We start from the raw sequence: 13,260 nt of genomic DNA on the forward strand, positions 1-13,260 counted from the left end.
AAAGTATGTTTTCCAACCTGTTCAGCAGAATGCATTAAATCCTGTAAATCCTTACTTTCAGCACAATCAGGAATCAACATCATTTTTTATTTAAGCAATCCAATAATATGCTGCTGATACTTCAACATATGAAACTGGCAATTTAAGGCCCTGATGGCCAAGGTTGCAGAGGTGTATAACTTCTTACTCCATCTATTCAGGGCCCTGGAATCTCTATCAGAGGGGGTAGGATTTTTGGCAGTAGTAGCCTTAATGCCCTTGGGACCATGTGAAATGGTCTCAGGATCTGCAGTAGGATTTTTAAAAAGGAACTTGTGAGAATCAGAAACCCTGTAATATCTATCAGGTTTTTCTGGGAGCAGGAGGCAAAGAGTCAGGGGCCAAGCTAGTTTCCAAAAAGGCATCATCAATGTCCAGCACAGGAGGCATAGCTAAAGGCCAGTGTTGGGGTAGGAGTAAGAAATCTCTAAGCCTCTTTTTAGAATCACAGTAATCCTGGCTTTCCCAGTGAAAATGCTCCCTAAGAGAATGCAATGTTTCACCAAAAGAAAAATCCTCTGGGGGAGAAGCAGAGGGAATAGAGTCCTCTAACATCAGAATCCTCATAGGTAGATAAGTGTAAATCCTGGTCATCAGAGGAGACAAAGTTCAGAATCCTGGTCAGAAGTATCATAAGCAAACTCAGTCCTAGGTCTCTTAGACGGGGAAGGTTGGCTTCCCCTGATTAAAGTAATAAGGTCTTCAGCCATTCTTATTTGTTTTTTAGGCACAGAGACCTGACCATGCGGTCTGGGCATCTGTTTCCTAGGCATGGTTTGAGTTTTACACCTTGAAGAAGAAGATGGCGGTTTAATATGCAAGTCAGTAGGCATGAATACACCCTCAGAAGCCAGGCACCGGACCCATCCAAGGTAGAGACATCTGCAGGTTCCACAGTTGAAACATCTAGAGGCATACGGACTCCGAATGGGTCTCAGTAGGGGCCTGCTAATCTGAAGCGGCGGGTATCAGGGGCTGCGAAGGCGCCTCACTAAGTACCGGTGAACTGGCGACTAGCTTAGGAGAAGCGTCATCGGCAGCTTTGGACCTATGCGGCCTGTCTCTGTCTTTATCTTTGTGTTTTTTCAGAATGTCAGTAGTCGGGTGGCTTAACAAAGAGATATCTAGATAATTGAACCGAGCACCAAAATATTTAGAAGCAAAAACATACCGACGAAGAATAGTTTGTGATTTAAATAAGGCACAAAACCGACAGCGAGGTACGTCGTGGTCAGGGCCTAGGCAAGGAATACAGTACGAATGAAAATCTTTATGAGGTATTTGCTTTCCACAAGAAATACAATTAATGACTTTTACTGACATCGGTTTAGAGCAAGAAAAAGTTTCCCCAACGGGGTACTTAGCTTTAGTTGAAGACTTCGGTTCTGAAACTCGAAAAAGTACAGTTTTGTACCTACCATAAATGGAGATGTTCGAATGCTAATACAGCTGCAGTCATAACAGATGGGTTCTCCTGCCGTCAGGCGGGTCCTCGGTCGGCCTAATTCCAAAGTCTAGGTCCGGCGTCGGTTGTCGTCGCTTCTTCCCTGACGTCAGTGCGACAGGGGTATAAAGGAACCAGCCGACGCCATTTTCTTCAGTTTTTCTTGCCCCAGATGTCAGGTGCCCCCAGAAGGAAGGCAATACATAAATTTGTGTAATAAAGCAATGCAATATAATCAAAATACAGTAGTTGCAAGCAAATACACCATAAATGAATACCCCAATCAGGTTGTATGAGGAGGTGTTAGCCAGTAGGCCTGTCCCAAGAGGGGAAGGAGGGAGGGAAACCTGGACTGCAGCTGTATTAGCACTCAAACGTCTACATTTATGGTAGGTACAAAACTGTACTATGTTAATCGTGCATACAGCTGCAGTCATAACAGATGGGTAGAATCCCAAAGCTAAGAAAGGGGTGGTAGGCACTAGGTGGAACTAGGAGGAGCCAGGATGCCCTGCAAGACTGCAGTGGCAAAGCCTGCTCTAGTTTTGGAGTATAATGGTAGGTGGTAGTGCTTGGAGAAGGTATGCACAGAACTCCAAGTGGCTGCTTCCAAAATATCTTTGGTAGGAACTCCTCTGAGGAAAGCTGCAGAAGTAGCTGTGGCCCTTGTGGAGCGAGATCTGATGCCTGTAGGTACAGTTTTGCCATGAAAAGAATAGCAAAAGCGTATGCAGTGGGCTATCCATTTTGAGATTGTCTGTTTGGAAATTGGCTTTCCTTGAGCTCCTACAGCATAGGACACAAAGAGCTGTTCTGATTTTCTGAAAGGCTTTGTTCTGTCCAAATAATAACGCAGTTGTTTGTGGATGTCCAAGGAATGTAGTAATCTCTCCCCTTTGTTTTGAGGATTAGGATAAAAGGTAGGTAAGTGTATGGCCTGATTCAAAGCTACCCTGGATACCACTTTAGGCATAAAGGATGGGTTGGTTCGTAAGGAAACTCTGTCCTGATGGAAGATGATAAAAGGCTGCACAGCCATGTGAGCTTGTAGTTCTGAAACTCTACGAGCTGAGGTAATAGCCAGAAGGAAAGCTGTTTTCCAGGACAAATATTGCAAATCTGATGAGGTAGCTGGCTCAAAGGGAGGCAAGGTCAGTTTTTCCAGAACTAAATTGAGATCCCAAGCAGGTATTGGTTGTTTCCTTGGGGGTCTTAGATTCTTAGCCCCTCTGAGGAACTGTCTTGAGAGAGGGTGAGAGAATAAGGGTGGATCAGTGTTGTATTCTGCAGAAATGGCTGAGGAATGGATTCGGATGGAGGAGAACGAAAGTCCACTGCTTAACAGTTCAGCCAAATATTGTAGTATTTGAGGTAAATTCAGTTTTCCAGGATCCTGGCCCTTTTTCTCATTCCAGACACAAAACAGTTTCCATTTTGCGGAGTAAGCTTTTCTAGTTGACGGCCTTCTGGCCTCCAAAATGACATCCTGCACCTCCTTGGAGAGTAGGGTCTGTTGTGATGCTAAGGAATCTTCCATGTGGCTAGATTGAGTGTTTTTAGCTGGCTGTGAAGAGTTTTGAAGCTGTGCTGAGTCAGGAAAAGAGGCATTAGAGGCAGGGTCCATGGTGAGGAATGCATCAGGCTCCTCAGGAGTGGGTACCAGTGTTGTCTTGGCCAGTCTGGAGCAATGAGAATCATCTTTGGTCTGTCTGCTCTTGGTTTTCAATAGAACTTTGGGCAGCAGAGGAAGAGGTGGGAAGGCATAAACTGTCATTGATGTCCAACTGAAAGAGAGAGCGTCCACTCTCCAGGCCTTTGGATGGAAAATCTTTGAGCAGAATTTTGTCAATTGGTGATTTTTGTGGGAGGCAAAGAGATCTATGTCTGGCCTTCCCCATGCTTGGATTATTTCTGTAAAAACTTTTGGATGCAACTTCCATTCGTGTGGATCTGTCATATTTCTGCTTAGGTTGTCTGCCAGCGTGTTTTGCCTGCCTGGCAAGTACTGTGCTTGTAGTTCGATTTGCAAGTCCATGGCCATGTTCCAAAGTGACATGGCCAGTCTGCATAGGGGGTATGAATGGGTTCCTCCCTGTTTGTTTATGTACCACATTACTGTGGTGTTGTCCGTCCTTATCAATAGTTGACCTGGTTGCAGAAGGTCTTTGAAAGCTATAATAGCATTTATTACTGCTAGCATTTCATTTTGATTGATGTGTAGGTGCTTTTCTTTTTGGGACCATTTGCCCTGAATGCACCGATCTGTCATGTGTGCGCCCCCCAGGCGTAGTCCGAGGCGTCTGTTGTGATGACTTGATTTGCTTGAGGCTTGCTGAATGGAAGACCTGTGTTTGTTTGGCATGCTTGAGCCCACCACAGAAATTCCTTTTGCAGACATGGAATTAGTGGTATTATTGTTTCCAAACTGTGGCTGTGTTGAGACCATAGGTTTTTCAGGTACCATTGAAGTTTCCTCATATGCAGCTTTGCACATGGGATTAGTAAGATGCAAGATGCCATGAATCCCAGAGCCTGCAGGATTTTCCTTGCAGTCAGCCTGGTGCAATTTGCTAGTGCTCTGAAGTATTGAGTTAGTTGCCCTGCTTCTCTGGCGTGAGGTAGGCCATCTGGGTGTTTGTGTCCAAGTTGGCACCCAGGAAAATTATCTTCCGAGAGGGTATTAGCCTTGATTTCTTTTTGTTGACTGTGTATCCCAGAGAGTTCAACAACATTATTACATAAGCCAGGTGTTTCAGAAGAATGTGCTTGCTGTCCGCTTGGATCAGGCAGTCGTCCAAATAGGGGTATATTTGTATCCCTTGAAGTCTGCAGTAGGCAATTACTGATGCCAGGCATTTCGTGAATACTCTGGGCGCAGTAGATAAGCCAAAGGGCAATGCAGAGAATTGATAATGGGTTGAACCTGCAAGAAATCTGAGGTATCTTCTGCAATTTTGTCTGATTGGGACGTGCAGGTATGCCTCCTTGAGGTCCAATGTTACCAGCCAAGACTCCTTGCCCAGCATGGGAAGAAGCTGCTGTAGAGTGAGCATCTTGAATTTTGGTACGAGTAGAAATGTGTTTAGGATGGATAGGTCCAAAATAGGTCTCCAATCTTTTCTCTTCCTTGGTACCAGGAATAGTCTGGAATAAAAACCTTGACCTTGTTCGTGCGTAGGTACCTCTTGAATAGCTTTCATGTCTATGAGATCTGTAATTTGCCTTTGTGCCTCTGCCCTTTGATTGTGTGGCAGGTTTGGCATGCCTCTCATTTTTGGAAGGGTGTAAAAATGGAATCTGTAGCCTCTTGTTTATAATGTCCAGGATCCATTTGTCTTTTGTGACAATATGCCAATTTTTTGAAAATAATGCCAGTTTTCCTCCTAAGGGGGCTGCCATTTGAGTCTTGCTTGGCATGCACAGGGGAAAGTCATTGGGTTTGCTTTCTGAATGATTGCGAGTTATCCTCACCACCTCTTTGTGTAGGAGCTTGCCAATGTCTGCCTCTAAACAATCCTTGGGATTGTCCTCTGCCCCTCGGGTGCCTGTATCTACCTCTTTGGGGTCTGTCCGTGGCTGGAAAGGACCAATTCTTGGAAGGCCAATTTCTACTGAAACGTGGGGGTTGTACCTGTAGAAAATCTTTCACAGTTTGCATTGATTTAGCCTTTTCCTCCATTTTCCTTAATATCTCCTCAACATTAGCACCAAATAATACATCCTTTTGTAGAGGGGCATCTAGTAATTTAGCTTTGACATGATCAGGCAAGGTTTGTTCCTTGAGCCAGGCATGTCTACGTATGACTGATCCTGTAACAGCAGCTCTACAGGAGGCCTCTAGAGCATCAAAACCACATTGTAAGGTATGCTTACCCACTTGTTTTGCACTATGCATCAAATCCTGCAACTCCTTCAAGTCTGGTTGTTCAGGTTGTGACATTTTACTTTTCAATTGTGATAACAAAAACTGTTGGTATTTTAGCATATGGAACTGACAGTTTAAGGCCCTCATGGTTAAGGTAGCCGAGGTATATACCTTTTTTCCCCACCTTTCTAAGGATCTGGAATCTCTCTCGGAAGGTAATGGATTTTTAGCAGTGGAGGCCTTAATTCCCTTGGGGCCCTGTGAGATGGTTTCTGGGTCAGCAGCATGACTTTTGTATAGAAATTGGTGTGAGTCAGGAACCCTGTAGTACCTGTCAGGCTTGACTGGGGCTGGAGGCAGAGAATCCGGGTTAAGGCAGGCCTCCGAGTAAACATCATCTAGGATGTCCAAGACAGGAGGTATAGCCAGAGGCCTGTGCTGAGGTAGCAAGAGAAATTCCCTAAGCCTTTTCTTGGAATCTGAATAATCTTGGCCTTCCCAGTGGAAGTGTTCCCTTAAGGTATGCAAAGTTTCCCCAAATGAGTAATCCTCTGGGGGGGATACAGAAGGAATGGACTCCTCTGCATCAGAGTCTTCAAAAGGGGAGTAAGAATTTTCCTGATCATCAGAGTGCTCTGAAATAATGGAGCCCTGATCAGAGGAGGGGGATTCTTCCTCCACTCTGGGCCTTTTGTCCGGTGGGGGTTGAGAACCACTCATAAGAGTAATTAAATCCTCAGCCATTTTAAGCATCTGTTTTTTAGGCATGGGGCCTGGAGATGGGCCCTGTGTAGCTTGTCTCTTAGAATGCATGGCTGCTTTAGACTTAGTGAAAGCCTTGATGGAAAAAGAAGAGGAAGGTCTGAAGACACCTTGAGTGGAGGTAGACATGTCCACATTTTGAGGTTCAACGCCAAGAGTGGCTTCGGTATCTGTAGTCGGGGTGTGGGCCGAGGAGCCTGCGACCTCGGGCACAGGAGACCCCGCCAATGAAGTGTCGTCGGTAGTCAGGGGCTGCGTAGGTGCCTCACTGAGAACCGGACCACATGTAGTCGGCTTTGGCGTGGTGTCGGTAGAGACCGCGGACCTCGTGTGTCGGTCCTTATCTTTGCGGTTTTTTTAGACAAAACTGGAGTCAGAGTATCCGACGACATAATATAGTTAAATGTTTTTCCAAAATAATGCTGGGTGAACTCCGCCCGACACTTAATGGTGCGTTTGTTGAATGTAGCACAAAAGCGACAGACCGAGACGTCGTGGTCTGGGCCTAAACAAGGTATACAGAGGGAATGGAAATCCTTATGCGGTATTTGCTTCCCACATGAAATACAATTATTAACTTTGTCTGACATCAGTCTGAGGCAAGAAAAGTTTCCCCAACGGGGTACTTAGCTTTCAAGAAGACTTCGGTTTCAAATTTTTCGTAATTTCAGGAGCTGGCCGACCGGCACTTGCGAACTGCTTCTGCTTCAGGCACCGCGCGGCAAGAAAGACTGGAGAAAATGGCGTCGGCTGGTTCCTTTATACCCCTGTCGCACTGACGTCAGGGAAGAAGCGACGACCACTGACGCCGGACCTAGACTTTGGAATTCGGCTGACCGAGGACCCGCCTGACGGCAGGAGAACCCATCTGTTATGACTGCAGCTGTATGCACGATGAACATCGAAAATTTCATGAGTCGGCCGACTGGCACTTGCGAACTGCTTCTGCTTCGGGCACTGCACAACAAGAAAGACTGATGTAATGGCGTCGGCTGCATGCTTTATACCCCTAACTACCTGACGTCACGGAAGATGAGACAGCAACTGACGCAGGACACAAGACTTTGATAATCAGGCCGACTGAGGGCTACTGCAAGTAGATAACCCTAAATGTGATGACTGCAACCGTGAAATACGAAGAACATCAGAAAAATCAGATATGTAATCAGTTATGTTAGGTGTTCTTCAAGGATGCCATCAGTAGGGTGGAACACTTGGTTAAATACTTCTATTTACTTTACACATCTTTTCTTAAAGTATGGTTTCTGTACCTGGGGTGCTCAGTACTTCTGCTCCATGCACATATTTATGTAAGGACTGAGGAACATGCTCTCTCAGGATCTCCATTTTCCTTTCTCCACTCAAGCTGTAGTTAAGGCATACTAGATGTCAGAAGGTCCTGTTGCCACAACATACCAGCTAAAGAATAACATTAAATGAGAAAATAAGCATACAATGCAACCACGCCCGATGGCCCTAGTGAAGATGAAATGATACTGCGAGTACTCGCACATCTGTCACACTTACTGTGAGTACTCACACATCGGTCACACTTACTGGAAGGAGGCCACCTGGCAGTGGGTAGAATGCTTGGACAATTTCCCAAACACAGATGCAAAGAAAACATCAAGGTGAACATACAAGGATTCGTGCTTAACTGATGTATGCAGTACTGATCGGGTGGTTGCAACAGAGATAACAACGATGAACAGAATACTGAGGCATGTAGTAAAGGCAGTCCACACCCCTTCTGGTCCTACTACCTCTCTGTGATGTTGCGTCTTTCGGCTTTTCCCGGTTAGGGGTCGCCACAGTGGAACTCCAGTCCGCTAATGATTGGTAGTTGATTTCTACGTGCCGAGTTACCAGCCCTGACGCACAACCTTCAACGAAGGTACGCCCATTCACGCATGTCTCCACGCAGAAGACGCTCTAGCTGAGAATCGAACCGGACAGCGTCTTACTGTGAGGCGACAACGCTACCACAGCACCACTACTGCGGGTTAAGGGGAAAAATTTACATTAAAAGCAACACATGACAAAAGCTAGTGGAAGACCAACACAACATACAATACTTTGCTGAGGTGCCTTCAAAAACATTATACAGAAAAAACTTACTCTACCTACTATCTGAATACCTGATAATGCAAAAAGGAAGGGAAGATTATGTGCAAGTGCTGTCATTTATACAAAGGTGACAGGAGCAGGACACAATGCAAGGATGGACGCTTTTGAAAAATCTAGACTTACAGGCCAAGGTCTAGAACAGTCCAAGCCCTATCAAGCAGATTTCCATCAAACAAAACTTTTCAAGTACAATGCATGTTCTAAGTGCATTTTTCCTTCTATAACACAGTCAACAAATCCAGCACAACTCAAATAAGCCTACTCAGATTCTTCTCTTGTAGTGGCACACTTTCTCTCAGACATCTCATAACAGTGGTGGTGAACAGACTGTTTGGGCACCAGGGCCCTCTAGTACTTTCTTGACATATCAGGTCCCCATATCTGCACCAAAAGATGTGAGGGGAAAAGGTCAACAAAGGTCTACCCCCTAATCTCCTAGCACTATTTTCTTCTCTGTTTTCCTGCCCTGACAGGGTCTTTAGTCAATGCTATTACAGAAGATCTCCTGACATAAAACACCCCATCAGTGCCAGGTGAATACCCTTTGACAACTGCATTCCCCTTTACTTGAATCACTTAGTGGCAATCTCCCACCAGAGTACAAATTACCCTAGTTCATTAACCCCATTCTACCTAAGCCAGTCTTTGTAATACAATTTCTAAACTGTAGCCACTGGGCATGCACATGCACATTGCTTCTCTAAGCTAGCACAAATATGTTCATACTGACACACAAATATTGCTTCTCTAAGCTAGCACAAATATGTTCATACTGACAAACACAAATCCACTACTGGACTCCTTACCTCTTCAGCCATCTCTAGTAGAGCCTTGTTACTACTTTCCCATCTTGTGCGATACATTGTTGTTTCCTTCTCAAGTTTCTTTATCTTTTTGGTCATCTGAAAAATTGAAAAGTAAGCTATAAAATACAGGTAATTTTACTTTATATTAACACTTAGAATAATTACAGACAATGCAGAAGAGCTTCTGCAACTCAAAATTTAATCCAAGCTGACTGAAGTTAAACATTAGGGGAGTAAGATGCTGCTGTATTTTACCGACTAAAGACTGTTAGACAAAAATGCTGTAATTTGGTGCTACAAAAGAATCGCTCTGTCTTCAGCTTATACAAAGGTAGTACCTGCAATAAACAGTACACATTACACCACTTACAGACAGCTATTTTCTACTGCCACCTGCCGAATCGCACATAAGTGGGTGATGCATCTGGCAAGTCTGGTTAGTGTTTTGGCAGGAGCAAACCCTCTGTGCCTCCACAACGCACAAAGGGGTTGGGAGGGTGGCATAATGGTTAAGGTGTTTGCCTTACAAACACAAGGTGCAGGGTTTGAGTCTCACAAGGGAAAATTGGCTAGGCTTAAAATGGCTCTCAAGGGCAGTTAGCTTAGTACTAAACTATGAACCTATTCTTAAACTATGAACCTACTTAAATATACCAGCTACAATGGCACACAATTTCACTGACTATGTCAGCACTGAATCATCAAGTATAACAAAGTACTCCATTATCAACACATTTGTGTGACCTCAGACTTATAAACTGATGGTACCTTAACAAAAAAAAAAAAACAACTTTCCTTCCAGTGCTGCATAAATTACCTATTTCATCAGCTGGGATTTTACCAAGCTGTAAATCAACACAACAGCCACTGTTAAAATGCCATGCTTCCCAACACATAATGTTCATCATCTTTTTAAGTAAAAGTAAAAGCAAACAAAAATCCAGAACAAATCATAAAAAATAAAATTAAACCAAACCAGAGCCAAAAATAATGGCAAAGCTTTTAATTCAACACATCCAAAGTAAGAGCTTTCATCCACCAAGGATTTCTTCAGACTGTATAATGCATTACAAAAAATACACTCATTAAATACACATGATCTATGATGTCACATAACATTTTTTTCCTTTTAAGGAAAGCAGTAAACTCCTTCCTATCATTCAAACCAGGTGGATGGCAAGCGTTCAATTTCACTTGCCATTCATATTCCTTCCAACTCAATTCTTCCTCTGCATCAAATTTCTTATCAGCATCCAAAACTTCATCCAAAACACAGAACTTAAAATTTACTTTACACTTGTTATCCTTATAATGCTTACTTAAAGCATTCTTATCATCTTGCACACTTACAGTGTACAAGTGCTCATACATTCTTTTGTTTAATTCTCTTGTTGTTCGCTCAACATAAAATGCAGTACATGACATGCAAACAATAAAATACACTACAAATCTTGATTTGCAAGTGTATTAACCCTTCATAATGCACCCATGCAGTACTCACTTTGATATCCTTGACCTCAGTCAACAACAGGTCACATAAATTGCACATTAGGCATTTATACATTCCCGGGTTACTGCATTTTAACACTTTGCTGTTTAACTTACACCGAGATAAGTTTTCAAAACTTTTACCTTTTTTCTGCACAAAAACAGGGCCATCCCCCACCTAAACATTTCCAATTATCTTTAATAATGTTTTTTTTTACAGTATAAGCATCAACGCTATTAGTAACTTGCATAGAAGTTTTTAAATCTTTTCCAGCATTATTTTTAGATACAGCTACCCTATCACTTCTACTCTTAATTTCTTTAAAGTAAAATTCCACACCATTTTTAGGATACTTTCTGCTGATAAATTTCTCACATTAACTCATACATTCCTTATTAAACGTGTGATCTTCATCGGTTAAATGATGTACTCTAGTCAGCTGACCTTTAACAATATTTGTTTTAGTTTTTTTGGGGTGCATACTATCACAGTAGAAAAAAGAATTGCATTGAATCATCTTCTTATGAACAGCTGTTACCAACTTGTCATTCACCTTGCTAATGTTGAGATCTAAACAATTAATAGTCACAACATCATACATGAAAGTAAATTTAAGAAAAGAACAAACATTACTGAGATAACTAAAGAATTCTTCCAATAATTTTGAATCAGCCCTCCAAATTAAAAAAGCATCATCAATAAAACGCTTACAAAAATGCAATATATTTCATATAAATTAAAATTCAAAAAAAGTGATTCAAAATTACTGGAAGAATTCTTTAGTTATCTCAATAATGTTAGAGATTAGTATTCCAAACCTTATCCAAGTAATTCACAAAGATATTTCAGTACAGCAGGGACTTGAGGGTCCCCAGTATGTTTGAGGCACCAATTGGAAAATATTTTCCATTTAGTTGTGTAAGATTTTCTAGTAGTGGGTCTCCTGGCTTCCTGTAGCTCGAATAACCTTTTCAGAGACTAGGTGTCTAAGAAGAATTAAAATCCTACAGTGTCAGGTTGAGAGACTGGAGATTTGTGTGTAGAAGTAATCTTCTTTTTTGAGTGCTCAGGTCTGGTTGCAGAGGTATTTTCCTGCAATTTTGCTTTGTCAGATAAAACAGCAGAGGAAACCAATGGAATGAAAATCCTTATGAGGTATTTGCTTTCCACAAGAAATACAATTATTAAATTTTTCTGACATCAGTCTGGAGCAAGAAAAAAAGTTTTCCCCAATGGGGTACTTAGCTTTTTAAGTAGACTTCAGATCTGAAATTCGAACACGAAAATCTCAGGAGTCGGCCGACCGGCACTTGCGAACTGCTTCTGCTTCGGGCACCACGCGGCAAGAAAGACTGAAGAAAATGGCGTTGGCTGCATCTTTTATACCCCTGGAACACTGACGTCAGGGAAGAGGCGAGAGCAGCCAATGCAGGACCTAGACTTTGGAATTCAGGCCGACTGAGGGTAGCCTGCCAGCGGGATAACCCAAGTGTAATGACTGCAACAGTGAAACACCAAGAACATCCAATGCTACCTCAGCCAAAATGTTGCCAGTAAAAGGAATTTGGGTTCCTCCTTTTGTGCCTTCAGAAGAATTTTTCAAAGAAGAGGCAGTGGAGAAAAGGCATAGAGAAGCTTCCTTGTCCATTGGAGGGAAAAGGCATGCATCTTCCAGGCTGCAGGACAAAGATCCCTGGTGCACAACTGGGGAAGTTCATGGTTGGTTGGTGATGCAAACAGGTCTGAGGACTGCCCCACTGAAGGGCGATGATCTGGAAAACCTACCTGTTAACTGTCCATTCCTGGGGGTCCTCCAGAGACTGGCTTAGGGAGTATGCCCGCACACTGTCCTGAGAAAGAACACATGCGGCTGTGAGTCAGATGTCCACCTGGGTGGCTGATTTCTATGCCTCCTGTGTGCTAATCTACACAAGTGGTAAGACCTGGTGCCTCCCTGTTTATGTACCACATGACTGTGGTGCTATGTACACTAGGACCGGACAGGGCTTCCAAAGGTGAACAAAGGTCTGAAATACTTGGAGACATTACTTCCTTCAGACTGACTCAGGAACTGAGGTTGCCATCTGCCCTACACACAGTGTGATCTTGCCCTAGTTCCTAGCATCTTTCCTTGATGAACAATGTGTTGCACAGAAGAGATCCTGGGAAAAATATTGGAGAGTTTGTTAACTTTGTCCTGGGGGATGAATGCCTGCATTTTCTTTATGTCCAGTCTGTAGCTCAGAAAAACCAGGTCCTGTATAAGGACCATGTAGGATTTTTTTCAGTTTACAGTGTAACGCAGAGCTGACAGGAGTTGAAGTGTAAATACTGAAGAATTTCTGGAGAGACACCCTGGATCAAGAGGTCATCAAGATAGGGTGAACATTTGAATTACCAGAGTACGGCAAAAAGCTACCTCTGGAGACTGACACGCTGCTGTGGAAAGCCCAAAAGGCAGAGTAAACTTAAAATGCGAGAAGATGGAGGAAAACCTGAGGAATTTCCTGCAAGAAAGACAAATGGGTATGTGTAAGTGAGCATGGCATCCCTCAGATCTAGGGACACTAAAAGCCTTGGGAAGAATGAAAGGCAGAAGAGTGGTAAGAGACAGTATTCTGAAAGGAGATGCTTTCAAGTATGCATTTAGAAGAGAAAGGTCTAGTACGAGTTGTCACTACCCTTCCTTCTTTGGCATGATAAAATTATTCAGTAAATCATTTTTCCT

General features: G+C 43.2%; 1 protein-coding gene across 1 annotated transcript in view; it reads right to left on the reverse strand.

Annotated features, from left to right (window-relative positions):
* The window catches only part of TXLNA (taxilin alpha), a 1,198,503-nt gene that overhangs the window by 72,119 nt on the left and 1,113,124 nt on the right, over window positions 1-13,260 (reverse strand). Inside the window, exon 10 of the mRNA XM_044082609.1 lies at window positions 9,044-9,139. Coding sequence (XP_043938544.1) covers window positions 9,044-9,139 — 96 coding nt within the window. The remainder of the gene's footprint in view (window positions 1-9,043; window positions 9,140-13,260) is intronic.

Source organism: Protopterus annectens, chromosome 1.part1, assembly GCF_019279795.1.
Source record: "Protopterus annectens isolate FY-2018-M chromosome 1.part1, PAN1.0, whole genome shotgun sequence".
Taxonomy (NCBI): domain Eukaryota; kingdom Metazoa; phylum Chordata; order Ceratodontiformes; family Protopteridae; genus Protopterus; species Protopterus annectens.